The 13684-nt window shown below is 41.8% G+C and overlaps 1 protein-coding gene across 2 annotated transcripts in view; it reads left to right on the forward strand.

Annotated features, from left to right (window-relative positions):
- The window catches only part of ZFYVE16 (zinc finger FYVE-type containing 16), a 645028-nt gene that overhangs the window by 94379 nt on the left and 536965 nt on the right, over positions 1–13684 (forward strand). Inside the window, exons 4-5 of one of the 2 annotated variants that reach the window (XM_053701456.1) lie at positions 4543–4639; positions 12582–12758. In XM_053701456.1, the coding sequence (XP_053557431.1) occupies positions 4543–4639; positions 12582–12758 (274 nt within the window). The remainder of the gene's footprint in view (positions 1–4542; positions 4640–12581; positions 12759–13684) is intronic. The other variant, XM_053701457.1, reaches the window with a different exon arrangement.

The raw sequence follows: 13684 nt of genomic DNA on the forward strand, positions 1-13684 counted from the left end.
AATGGTGTGAATCTAAAGGATTCCCTTGGGACAAGGTTAAGATTCCTAGGATTCTATCCTTCCTTCAAGAAGGATTGGAAAAAGGATTATCTGCTAGTTCCCTGAAGGGACAGATTTCTGCCTTGTCGGTATTACTTCACAAAAAGCTGGCAGCTGTGCCAGATGTTCAAGCCTTTGTTCAGGCTCTGGTCAGAATCAAGCCTGTTTACAAACCTTTGACTCCTCCTTGGAGTCTCAATTTAGTTCTTTCAGTTCTTCAGGGGGTTCCGTTTGAACCCTTACATTCCGTTGATATTAAGTTATTATCTTGGAAAGTTTTGTTTTTAGTTGCGATTTCTTCTGCTAGAAGAGTCTCAGAATTATCTGCCCTGCAGTGTTCTCCTCCTTATCTGGTGTTCCATGCAGATAAGGTGGTTTTACGTACTAAACCTGGTTTTCTTCCAAAAGTTGTTTCTAACAAAAACATTAACCAGGAGATTATCGTACCTTCTCTGTGTCCAAAACCAGTTTCAAAGAAGGAACGTTTGTTGCACAATTTGGATGTTGTTCGCGCTCTAAAATTCTATTTAGATGCTACAAAGGATTTTAGACAAACATCTTCCTTGTTTGTTGTTTATTCAGGTAAAAGGAGAGGTCAAAAAGCAACTTCTACCTCTCTCTCTTTTTGGATTAAAAGCATCATCAGATTGGCTTACGAGACTGCTGGACGGCAGCCTCCCGAAAGAATCACAGCTCATTCCACTAGGGCTGTGGCTTCCACATGGGCCTTCAAGAAGGAGGCTTCTGTTGATCAGATATGTAGGGCAGCGACTTGGTCTTCACTGCACACTTTTACCAAATTTTACAAGTTTGATACTTTTGCTTCTTCTGAGGCTATTTTTGGGAGAAAGGTTTTGCAAGCCGTGGTGCCTTCCATTTAGGTGACCTGATTTGCTCCCTCCCTTCATCCGTGTCCTAAAGCTTTGGTATTGGTTCCCACAAGTAAGGATGACGCCGTGGACCGGACACACCTATGTTGGAGAAAACAGAATTTATGTTTACCTGATAAATTTCTTTCTCAAAGGGTGTGTCGGGTCCACGGCCCGCCCTGGTTTTTTAATCAGGTCTGATAATTTATTTTCTTTAACTACAGTCACCACGGTACCATATGGTTTCTCCTATGCAAATATTCCTCCTTAACGTCGGTCGAATGACTGGGGTAGGCGGAGCCTAGGAGGGATCATGTGACCAGCTTTGCTGGGCTCTTTGCCATTTCCTGTTGGGGAAGAGAATATCCCACAAGTAAGGATGACGCCGTGGACCGGACACACCGTTGGAGAAAGAAATTTATCAGGTAAACATAAATTCTGTTTTTCAAACTCCCCCTTTTCAAATTTCCAACGGGACCAGACAGGGTTGCCCCTTATCACCCCTACTTTTTGCATTGGCCATCGAGCCGTTAGCAGAAAAAATCAGACTTGACCCACATATGAGTGGTATCACCCTATGTGGCACCAAACACAACATGGTCGGAATCTTCAGTGACCCATCTGGGAGTTAGACTGTCCAACGACTTCCCCCGGGTTATCAGGGACAACTACCTCCCCTTGCTGTCAGACCTTCGTTCCCTCAGTGAGAAGTGGAACCTCTCCCAAGTCTCTTGGCTTGGACGAATTGCTGCCCTAAAGATGTCCTTCCTACCTCGACTCACATACTTATTCCGTTGTCTGCCAATCAAAGTCCCCAGGCATATTCTACTACAGTTTCAGAGTGAGGTTACTAAACACATATGGCAGGGTAAACCCCCTAGGGTGGCGCAGAGAGTCTTACAGCTGCCTAGGTCACAAGGAGGGTTGGGCTCTCCCTCGATAGTAAAATATTATGAGGGAGCCATGCTCACCCATGTCTCTCAATGGGGAGTTTCACAGTCTTCCTCTAAATGGAAGTCTATTGAGCAGGCTTCCTTGCCCTTCAACCTAACTCTACGTGACCTGATTTGGACGCCTGCACATTGTCGCAGGGACTTGTCCCTAGTAAATCCTATTATTCGGGAATGCCTGCAATTTTGGGATAAAATCCGCCATTCTAGACAGGTCGCTCCCCACCCCTCTCCCATAGCCTCCTTGCCCGGCCTATTAGTAGGACTACAGGATGCCCATCCAGCTAAATGGTCCCAAATAGGAATACAGATGGTTTCGGATCTCTGGCTCCCTCCATCGGAATGTGGTTTTAAACCTGATTCACAGCTGGGATCAGACGGAGCCTTGCCCCATATTCTGAAATTTGAATATTTCAGAGTTAAAAATTTCTTGACCTCCTGGGGCTTTAAGCCTCAGTCAAATCGGCCTCTAACCTTGTGGGAGACCACCTGGAAACAGGGAGAGAGGCTTTACAAACCCCTCTCCAGACATTACACTCTATTGAACTCTGAGCTAAACTCAGACCTGGCTCCCCACCTTGTTAAGTGGGGATCTCTGTTGGACAGATCTTTCACAGCAATTGACTGGGAACAAGCGCTTGAACGAACCAAAAAAACTATACACTGCATCACCCTTTTTGAAACTTATTATAAGTTGGTGGCTCACTGGTACTATGTGCCCACCAGGCTAGCTAAAATATTTCCTAGCGCATCCCCGTACTGTTGGAGAGGTTGTGGCCAGAGAGGGGACTCTCTACACATTTGGTGGGAATGTCCCAAAATACGCCCCCTATGGCTTAAATGTTTCAGAGCCCTTCCCAAATTAGGAATCTCCCTACGTAGCTCTCCCGCAGTAGCCCTCCTACACATAGGTACTCATTCCATCCCCAAACATCACGCTGGCATAAGTATTTACCTCTTTATGTCCATCAAACACCTGATAGCCTCTGACTGGAAGTCGGAATCCCCTCCCAGCTGGTCGAGAGTCTGCTCCTATATGGCCTACCTATACACTATGGAAAAAAGCATATTTTATAATCTAGGCAACTCTGACCTATTTGAGCTTATATGGGCCGACTGGAAAGACACTTATGACACAACTTGGAGACCCAATGTTCTCTCTCCCTCTTAGCCCTTCCGGACGGAACAGGGAGCCTGAGCTAGAGATAGACCTGTCCAGATTTAATTGCCTCCCTGACGACGTACCCACTCTAGAACGATGATATATTCCTCAAACCTTCTTTTTCTCCTCTACCCTTCTTACTTCCATTCTTCTATCCCCCCCTCCTTTCTCTCCTGGGCGGGAACTCCCTGGTTCTCCCCCATCCGCGTTACAAAACTCCATTATCTGTTTTAATTAACCTCTGTATATGCGGAATCCTTTTGAATTACTCACTATACATTTCAAAATGTGTGTCTACAGATCTCCTAGAGGACGTTATGAGTCCTCGAATTGCTAATCTTGTATCTGTTATGTTTCCTTTTCTCATTGTGTGCATGTTCTTATTTGTAAATTTGATAAGATAAATAAAGCTCTTTTGAAACTCAAAAAAAAAGAAAAAAAAAAAAAAAAAAGAAAGAGGGCACCTTATAGTGTGGTATGTTCCCAACTGGGAGAAATGCTTTAAAAGAGTACAATGCTTACCAGATGGTGTTGCACCGTACTCTGACCGGTTCCAGCATGCAGACTAACACTCAACAGTGGCTAGTACACTGATCCAGGACTTCCCCGATCCGATAGTCAGCTGTTTCATGGAGTTCCCTGTAGTGATATCTGTCGTGATCCAATGTGAACAGCTCTTGGGGAAACCAGCTATGAGCTGCGGTATGACTTTGTGCACACCAAGCGAACTTGAAAGTGAGATAAAACCAAAGGACAACTTCCGAGATTGTGAGGTTTAAAAATAACAAACCCTTTAATCTGTTATTGCGTCACGTTTCTCGACCATGCATACAGGTCGTTTCTTCAGGCAATACAAGACAAACCTGTATTGCCTGAAGAAACGCCCTGTATGCATGGTCGAGAAACGTGACGCAATAACAGATTAAAGGGTTTGTTATTTTTAAACCTCACAATCTCGGAAGTTGTCCTTTGGTTTTATCTCACTTTCAAGTTCGCTTGGTGTGCACAAAGTCATACCGCAGCTCATAGGTGGTTTCCCAAGAGCTGTTCACTTTGGATCATGACAGTCATCACTATAGGGAACTCCCTGAAACAGCTGACTATCGGATCGGGGAAGTCCTGGATCACTGTACTAACCACTGTTGAGTGTTAGTTTGCATGCTGGCACCGGTCAGAGTATGGTGCAACACCATCTGGTAAGCCTTGTACTCTTTAAGGCATTTCTCCCAGTTGGGAACATACCACACTATGAGGCGCCCTCTTTATTTTTTGCCATAAGTCTGTGAAAAGAACTGAAATAAGGGGGCAGTCTGCAGAGGCTTAGATACAAGGTAATTACAGAGGTAAAACGTGTTATTATTATAACGGTGTTGGTTATGTAAAACTGGGGAATGGGTAATAAAGGGATTATCTATCTTTTTAAAACAACAAAAATTCTGGTGTTGACTGTCCCTTTAAAGATGATCTGAAATGGCCCATCTTTTTTACATTTTTTTAAAATTAATTTTAATTTCCCATTTAGGTGTTTTGCACAGTTTGTTGTAATCAAAAATCCAAGTTGCAGTATATGGATAAAGAAGCAAGAGTATGTGTTGTTTGTCATTACCTTATTAGTAAAGGTAAGTAACACTGTCCGGCCTATACTCATCTCTCTAATAATGTTGCACATTAGTCATAAAACTTCCTATGTTATAGCATGAATTAAAGGGACATGAAAGTAAAAAAGGAAACTCAATTTTTTTGTTAAACATTCATAGGTAGGATCAGGAGCATCGCTATGGCTTGATCACTATATGGCAGCAGTGTCCTCAACCATGTTTGACACTGTTAGGAAATGTCTTGAGCACTATAAAACTTTCATTTTTCGCTTGCTTGTCCCTTTAATGAATGTGCAAATAATTCCAACAAGTTTCAATTATGTTTATAAAATATTCTTATTTTATTAGAGCATTTAACTGTTAAGCAAATTCCTTTATGAGAGGTGCAGCTCGCTTCAATACTTCTCCTGATTAGGATAATTATGCTGATTGGAGCATACACATCCGTGTTCTCCACTGCAAATTTTACCAGCCCGGTGGCTTTATAAAGTAGCTGGGTTAGTGCAGTGTAATACTTTGAAAATGTTATAACATTGCAGTTCTTTTTAAATGTTACTTAATCTATCAAAAGCACACATTAACTGCATAATTTAAAATAAATCAATATAAATGTATTTAATGATAATTTGTGCAAAAAACATACATAAAGTATATATTTATACAAATTTTAATTAAAGGGATATTAAACCCAGATTTCTCCAACATAGGTGTGTCCGGTCCACGGCGTCATCCTTACTTGTGGGATATTCTCTTCCCCAACAGGAAATGGCAAAGAGCCCAGCAAAGCTGGTCACATGATCCCTCCTAGGCTCCGCCTACCCCAGTCATTCTCTTTGCCGTTGTACAGGCAACATCTCCACGGAGATGGCTTAGAGTTTTTTAGTGTTTAACTGTAGTTTTTATTATTCAATCAAGAGTTTGTTATTTTGAAATAGTGCTGGTATGTACTATTTACTCAGAAACAGAAAAGAGATGAAGATTTCTGTTTGTATGAGGAAAATGATTTTAGCAACCGTAACTAAAATCCATGGCTGTTCCACACAGGACTGTTGAGAGCAATTAACTTCAGTTGGGGGAACAGTGTGCAGCCTCTTGCTGCTTGAGGTATGACACATTCTAACAAGACGATGTAATGCTGGAAGCTGTCATTTTCCCTATGGGATCCGGTAAGCCATGTTTATTACGATTGTAAATAAGGGCTTCACAAGGGCTTATTAAGACTGTAGACTTTTTCTGGGCTAAATCGATTCATTATTAACACATATTTAGCCTTGAGGAATCATTTTATCTGGGTATTTTGATATAATAATATCGGCAGGCTTTCCCAAAGCATAAGCAGAGCCTCATTTTCGCGCCGGTGTGGCGCACTTGTTTTTGAGAGGCATGGCATGCAGTCGCATGTGAGAGGAGCTCTGATACTTAGAAAAGACTTTCTGAAGGCGTCATTTGGTATCGTATTCCCCTTTGGGCTTGGTTGGGTCTCAGCAAAGCAGATACCAGGGACTGTAAAGGGGTTAAAGTTTTAAACGGCTCCGGTTCCGTTATTTTAAGGGTTAAAGCTTCCAAATTTGGTGTGCAATACTTTTAAGGCTTTAAGACACTGTGGTGAAAATTTGGTGAATTTTGAACAATTCCTTCATGTTTTTTCGCAATTGCAGTAATAAAGTGTGTTCAGTTTAAAATTTAAAGTGACAGTAACGGTTTTATTTTAAAACGTTTTTGTACTTTGTTATCAAGTTTATGCCTGTTTAACATGTCTGAACTACCAGATAGACTGTGTTCTGAATGTGGGGAAGACAGAATTCCTATTCATTTAAATAAATGTGATTTATGTGATAATGACAATGATGCCCAAGATGATTCCTCAAGTGAGGGGAGTAAGCATGGTACTGCATCATTCCCTCCTTCGTCTACACGAGTCTTGCCCACTCAGGAGGCCCCTAGTACATCTAGCGCGCCAATACTCCTTACTATGCAACAATTAACGGCTGTAATGGATAATTCTGTCAAAAACATTTTAGCCAAAATGAACTCTTGTCAGCGTAAGCGCGGCTGCTCTGTTTTAGATACTGAAGAGCATGACGACGCTGATATTAATATTTCTGAAGGGCCCCTAACCCAGTCTGATGGGGCCAGGGAGGTTTTGTCTGAGGGAGAAATTACTGATTCAGGGAACATTTCTCAACAGGCTGAACCTGATGTGATTGCATTTAAATTTAAGTTGGAACATCTCTGCATTCTGCTTAAGGAGGTATTATCCACTCTGGATGATTGTGACAAGTTGGTCATCCCAGAGAAACTATGTAAAATGGACAAGTTCCTAGAGGTGCCGGGGCTCCCAGAAGCTTTTCCTATACTCAAGCGGGTGGCGGACATTGTTAATAAAGAATGGGAAAGGCCCGGTATTCCTTTCGTCCCTCCCCCCATATTTAAAAAATTGTTTCCTATGGTCGACCCCAGAAAGGACTTATGGCAGACAGTCCCCAAGGTCGAGGGAGCGGTTTCCACTTTAAACAAACGCACCACTATACCCATAGAGGATAGTTGTGCTTTCAAAGATCCTATGGATAAAAAATTAGAAGGTTTGCTTAAAAAGATGTTTGTTCAGCAAGGTTACCTTCTACAACCAATTTCATGCATTGTCCCTGTCGCTACAGCCGCATGTTTCTGGTTCGATGATCTGATAAAGGCGGTCGATAGTGATTCTCCTCCTTTTGAGGAGATTATGGACAGAATCAATGCTCTCAAATTGGCTAATTCTTTCACCCTAGACGCCACTTTGCAATTGGCTAGGTTAGCGGCTAAGAATTCTGGGTTTGCTATTGTGGCGCGCAGAGCGCTTTGGTTGAAATCTTGGTCGGCTGATGCGTCTTCCAAGAACAAACTCCTTAACATTCCTTTCAAGGGGAAAACGCTGTTTGGCCCTGACTTGAAAGAGATTATCTCTGATATCACTGGGGGTAAGGGCCACGCCCTTCCTCAGGATCGGCCTTTCAAGGCAAAAAATAAACCTAATTTTCGTCCCTTTCGTAGAAACGGACCAGCCCAAGGTGCTACGTCCTCTAAGCAAGAGGGTAATACCTCTCAAGCCAAGCCAGCTTGGAGACCAATGCAAGGCTGGAACAAGGGAAAGCAGGCCAAGAAACCTGCCACTGCTACCAAGACTGCATGAAATGTTGGCCCCCGATCCGGGACCGGATCTGGTGGGGGGCAGACTCTCTCTCTTCGCTCAGGCTTGGGCAAGAGATGTTCTGGATCCTTGGGCGCTAGAAATAGTCTCCCAAGGTTATCTTCTGGAATTCAAGGGACTTCCCCCAAGGGGGAGGTTCCACAGGTCTCAGTTGTCTTCAGACCACATAAAAAGACAGGCATTCTTACATTGTGTAGAAGACCTGTCAAAAATGGGAGTGATTCATCCTGTTCCATTAAGAGAACAAGGGATGGGGTTCTACTCCAATCTGTTCATAGTTCCCAAAAAAGAGGGAACGTTCAGACCAATCTTAGATCTCAAGATCTTAAACAAGTTTCTCAAGGTTCCATCGTTCAAGATGGAAACCATTCGAACTATTCTTCCTTCCATCCAGGAAGGTCAATTCATGACCACGGTGGATTTAAAGGATGCGTATCTACATATTCCTATCCACAAGGAACATCATCGGTTCCTAAGGTTTGCATTCCTGGACAAACATTACCAGTTCGTGGCGCTTCCTTTCGGATTAGCCACTGCTCCAAGGATTTTCACAAAGGTACTAGGGTCCCTTCTAGCTGTGCTAAGACCAAGGGGCATTGCTGTAGTACCTTACTTGGACGACATTCTGATTCAAGCGTCGTCCCTTCCTCAAGCAAAGGCTCACACGGACATTGTCCTGGCCTTTCTCAGATCTCACGGATGGAAAGTGAACGTGGAAAAGAGTTCTCTATCCCCGTCAACAAGGGTTCCCTTCTTGGGAACAATATTAAACTCCTTAGAAATGAGGATTTTTCTGACAGAGGCCAGAAAAACAAAACTTCTAGACTCTTGTCGAATACTTCATTCCGTTCCTCTTCCTTCCATAGCTCAGTGCATGGAAGGGATCGGGTTGATGGTAGCGGCAATGGACATAGTTCCTTTTGCGCGCATTCATCTAAGACCATTACAACTGTGCATGCTCAGTCAGTGGAATGGGGACTATACAGACTTGTCTCCGAAGATACAAGTAAATCAGAGGACCAGAGACTCACTCCGTTGGTGGCTGTCCCTGGACAACCTGTCACAAGGGATGACATTCCGCAGACCAGAGTGGGTCATTGTCACGACCGACGCCAGTCTGATGGGCTGGGGCGCGGTCTGGGGATCCCTGAAAGCTCAGGGTCTTTGGTCTCGGGAAGAATCTCTTCTACCGATAAATATTCTGGAACTGAGAGCGATATTCAATGCTCTCCAGGCTTGGCCTCAGCTAGCGAGGGCCAAGTTCATACGGTTTCAATCAGACAACATGACAACTGTTGCGTACATCAACCATCAGGGGGGAACAAGGAGTTCCCTAGCGATGGAAGAAGTGACCAAAATCATTCTATGGGCGGAGTCTCACTCCTGCCACCTGTCTGCTATCCACATCCCAGGAGTGGAAAATTGGGAAGCGGATTTTCTGAGTCGTCAGACATTGCATCCGGGGGAGTGGGAACTCCATCCGGAAATCTTTGCCCAAATCACTCAGCTGTGGGGCATTCCAGACATGGATCTGATGGCCTCTCGTCAGAACTTCAAAGTTCCTTGCTACGGGTCCAGATCCAGGGATCCCAAGGCGGCTCTAGTGGATGCACTAGTAGCACCTTGGACCTTCAAACTAGCCTATGTGTTCCCGCCGTTTCCTCTCATCCCCAGGCTGGTAGCCAGGATCAATCAGGAGAGGGCGTCGGTGATCTTGATAGCTCCTGCGTGGCCACGCAGGACTTGGTATGCAGATCTGGTGAATATGTCATCGGCTCCACCTTGGAAGCTACCTTTGAGACGAGACCTTCTTGTTCAGGGTCCGTTCGAACATCCGAATCTGGTTTCACTCCAGCTGACTGCTTGGAGATTGAACGCTTGATTTTATCGAAGCGAGGGTTCTCAGATTCTGTTATCGATACTCTTGTTCAGGCCAGAAAACCTGTAACTAGAAAGATTTACCACAAAATTTGGAAAAAATATATCTGTTGGTGTGAATCTAAAGGATTCCCTTGGGACAAGGTTAAGATTCCTAGGATTCTATCCTTCCTTCAAAAAGGATTGGAAAAAGGATTATCTGCAAGTTCCCTGAAGGGACAGATTTCTGCCTTGTCAGTGTTACTTCACAAAAAACTGGCTGCTGTGCCAGATGTTCAAGCCTTTGTTCAGGCTCTGGTTAGAATTAAGCCTGTTTACAAACCTTTGACTCCTCCTTGGAGTCTCAATTTAGTTCTTTCAGTTCTTCAGGGGGTTCCGTTTGAACCCTTGCATTCCGTTGATATTAAATTATTATCTTGGAAAGTTTTGTTTTTAGTTGCAATTTCTTCTGCCAGAAGAGTTTCAGAATTATCTGCTCTGCAGTGTTCTCCTCCTTATCTGGTGTTCCATGCAGATAAGGTGGTTTTACGTACTAAACCTGGTTTTCTTCCAAAAGTTGTTTCTAACAAAAACATTAACCAGGAGATTATCGTACCTTCTCTGTGTCCGAAGCCAGTTTCAAAGAAGGAACGTTTGTTGCACAATTTGGATGTTGTTCGCGCTCTAAAATTCTATTTAGATGCTACAAAGGATTTTAGACAAACATCTTCCTTGTTTGTTGTTTATTCCGGTAAAAGGAGAGGTCAAAAAGCAACTTCTACCTCTCTCTCTTTTTGGATTAAAAGCATCATCAGATTGGCTTACGAGACTGCCGGACGGCAGCCTCCCGAAAGAATCACAGCTCATTCCACTAGGGCTGTGGCTTCCACATGGGCCTTCAAGAACGAGGCTTCTGTTGATCAGATATGTAGGGCAGCGACTTGGTCTTCACTGCACACTTTTACCAAATTTTACAAGTTTGATACTTTTGCTTCTTCTGAGGCTATTTTTGGGAGAAAGGTTTTGCAAGCCGTGGTGCCTTCCATTTAGGTGACCTGATTTGCTCACTCCCTTCATCCGTGTCCTAAAGCTTTGGTATTGGTTCCCACAAGTAAGGATGACGCCGTGGACCGGACACACCTATGTTGGAGAAAACAGAATTTATGTTTACCTGATAAATTACTTTCTCCAACGGTGTGTCCGGTCCACGGCCCGCCCTGGTTTTTTAATCAGGTCTGATAATTTATTTTTTTAACTACAGTCACCACGGTACCATATGGTTTCTCCTATGCAAATATTCCTCCTTAACGTCGGTCGAATGACTGGGGTAGGCGGAGCCTAGGAGGGATCATGTGACCAGCTTTGCTGGGCTCTTTGCCATTTCCTGTTGGGGAAGAGAATATCCCACAAGTAAGGATGACGCCGTGGACCGGACACACCGTTGGAGAAAGTAATTTATCAGGTAAACATAAATTCTGTTTTTTTTCTTTAATGATACAGGTAGAGCATGCAATTTTTAGCAACTTTCTAATTTACTCCTATTAATTTTTCTTTGTTCTCTTGCTATCTTTATTTAAAAAGCAGGAATGTATAGCTTAGGAGCCGGACCATTTTTGTTTAAGAACCTAGGTTATGCTTGCTTATTGGTGGCTAAATGTAGCCACCAATAAGCATGCACTATCCAGGGCCCTGAACCTAAAATGGGCTCTCCTAAGCTTTACATTCCAGCTTTTTAAATAAAGATAGGAAGAGAACAAAGAAAAATAGATAATGGGAATAAATTAAAAAGTTGCTTAAAATTGCATGCTCTACCTGAATTTTTATAGAAAAAAAAATCATCTGAGTTTAGTATCCCTTTTTTAATATTGACTTGAAGTTTACTCTGGTGTCAAATAAACTCAGCCGAGTGATCATTGCATTTGTATGCCCGCTGCGTATGTATTCCTATTGGTTATTACCAGCCAAAGAATACACTACACTTATTGTGTGATGCTCTTTGGTTAGTACTCATTCCATTAAAAAAGTCTTTCTTATGAAATAGAACATTTTATTTTTGCACTCCCATGTCCCCTTTACTTACTATGCTTCAGCACTTTTGAGTTTAGGGAATAGAAATAATCTGCCTATAATCTGGGGTTATTTAAATGCTCGGTGCTACTTTGTAATGTTGCTTCTGCCTCTTTCATTAGATGCATTTTCTAAGACATAACCTTGGGTCAGTCTTTCTCAGAGTGGCATCAAACTGTATTTGTTACTTGAGATTTACACTACATAAATTACAATACTTACCCCCCCCCCCCCCCCCCACACACACACACACACATTGTGTTTCTGGGAGAAACTAGTTGTATACCAAAACAAATTAGAACGTTCTGCGAGGAAGATTGCATCACAGGATCACGTTTTATGAGTCAGTGAGAAGAATCAAAATAGCATAGCTACCTCAGTGATACATATTTAATTTATAAAATGACCAGAATGTTTAATGTTCAAAGAAATAAATGTTCAAAGGAATAAAGTAACCACCAAAAAACTGTTTTGTAAATTTATAATGCTCAGAAGCACATGTGAAATAATTGCGGATGACTTCATTTTTGATTAGTTAGTCTTTTTTTTTTTTTTTTTTTTTTTTTCAATACTGCCCCAGAGAGAGAGAGCTCTTTATCTCTCTGTAATCTGTAGCTAGGTAGTACTTTTTCCGTGTTTTTGCTGTATTCACCATTATATTTTATTGTCCTTTTCCCTTTTTTTTTTGTTTTGTTTGTGTATGTACTTCTCTTCACTCTGTCCCCTTATTGTGTTACATTCCTACTATTTGACAGAACTATACACTTGATCAAACCAAATTTTAAGCCTGCATTTTTACCCTTGGGCAGTTCCGCAATACCTTTATTTATTACTTTTCCCTTCCTTTAGTACAGGCTTATGAAAGGATGATGAGTCCAACTGGTTCTTGTCCAAATCACAATGCCCCTTCTGAATATTGCTCTACCACCCCTCCTTTGGTGCAGACCCAGGCAGCAGATACACTTAACTCTCCTTCACCTACTTTTTTGGTGCCTGGCTCAGTACTTAAGCAACCAGGAGCTGAAGGTAAATCTAGCAAATATTTGTGTAGTTTAAAGGCTATAGCATCTTATGAACAAATGGTTACCCTCTGATTCAGTCCAAAGTAAACATTTGTGATTTATCACAATTTAAAATTTGTGGAGTAATTCTTATTTTCCCAGATACATTTGCAATGTATCTCATTAAAACTATGAGGTTCCAAAAAATATAACTTCTTGTTTAGGATTACAAAAAATTTATTGATGGTTTTTTTTTTAAAACCTATTTTGGTAACATATATTTACTCTTGAATGCCCTTCTTAGAATTTCCATTCAGAACTTTCTCCTTTTTTTTTTTTTTTTTTTCCCTGGGTGAGTTTAGTGTGTTTTTATGTATGTTTTAAAATTTTCCCTTTAATATGTTTAATTACTATGTTGCCATTTTTCTTTCTCTTTCCAGTCAAGCTTTTTATTTGTATTTGAGCATTTTTACTTTTTAGTAACGTTTTACTTTTAGAACAGTTTGAAAATCAGCTTTGTTGCTTTTTACATATTTACACATTGTTTGTTGGATTGTGGCATCCCAAAGCTATGCAACCTTCCACAATTTTTTAAAATGTATAGAAACATTTTAAACTTAAATGGACAGTCCAATAAATAAATTGATTACTTATTGTTACATACCAGAGAAGCATCCTACAACTGGTCCCACATCTATAAGCTTGTAAGAAGTACATGAAACATTTAAATAGTCATTGTTTGTTTGGAGCTGAAAATGGCCCCTAAGCTCCGCCCACCCATTGCCTGTCTATTTTGGCATGTTAAGTTTCTCCAATCACGTTCGACTTGTGAATACGTTTTCTTACTTCCACGTGATGATTTGTGCATTTGCAATTTTAAATCACTAACCGAAACATATTAAATGTGTACTGCTAAACTGTCTTACAAGAAAACAGCTTACCATCAGCATT

This window comes from Bombina bombina, chromosome 2 (assembly GCF_027579735.1).
Source record: "Bombina bombina isolate aBomBom1 chromosome 2, aBomBom1.pri, whole genome shotgun sequence".
Classification (NCBI taxonomy): Eukaryota; Metazoa; Chordata; class Amphibia; order Anura; family Bombinatoridae; genus Bombina; species Bombina bombina.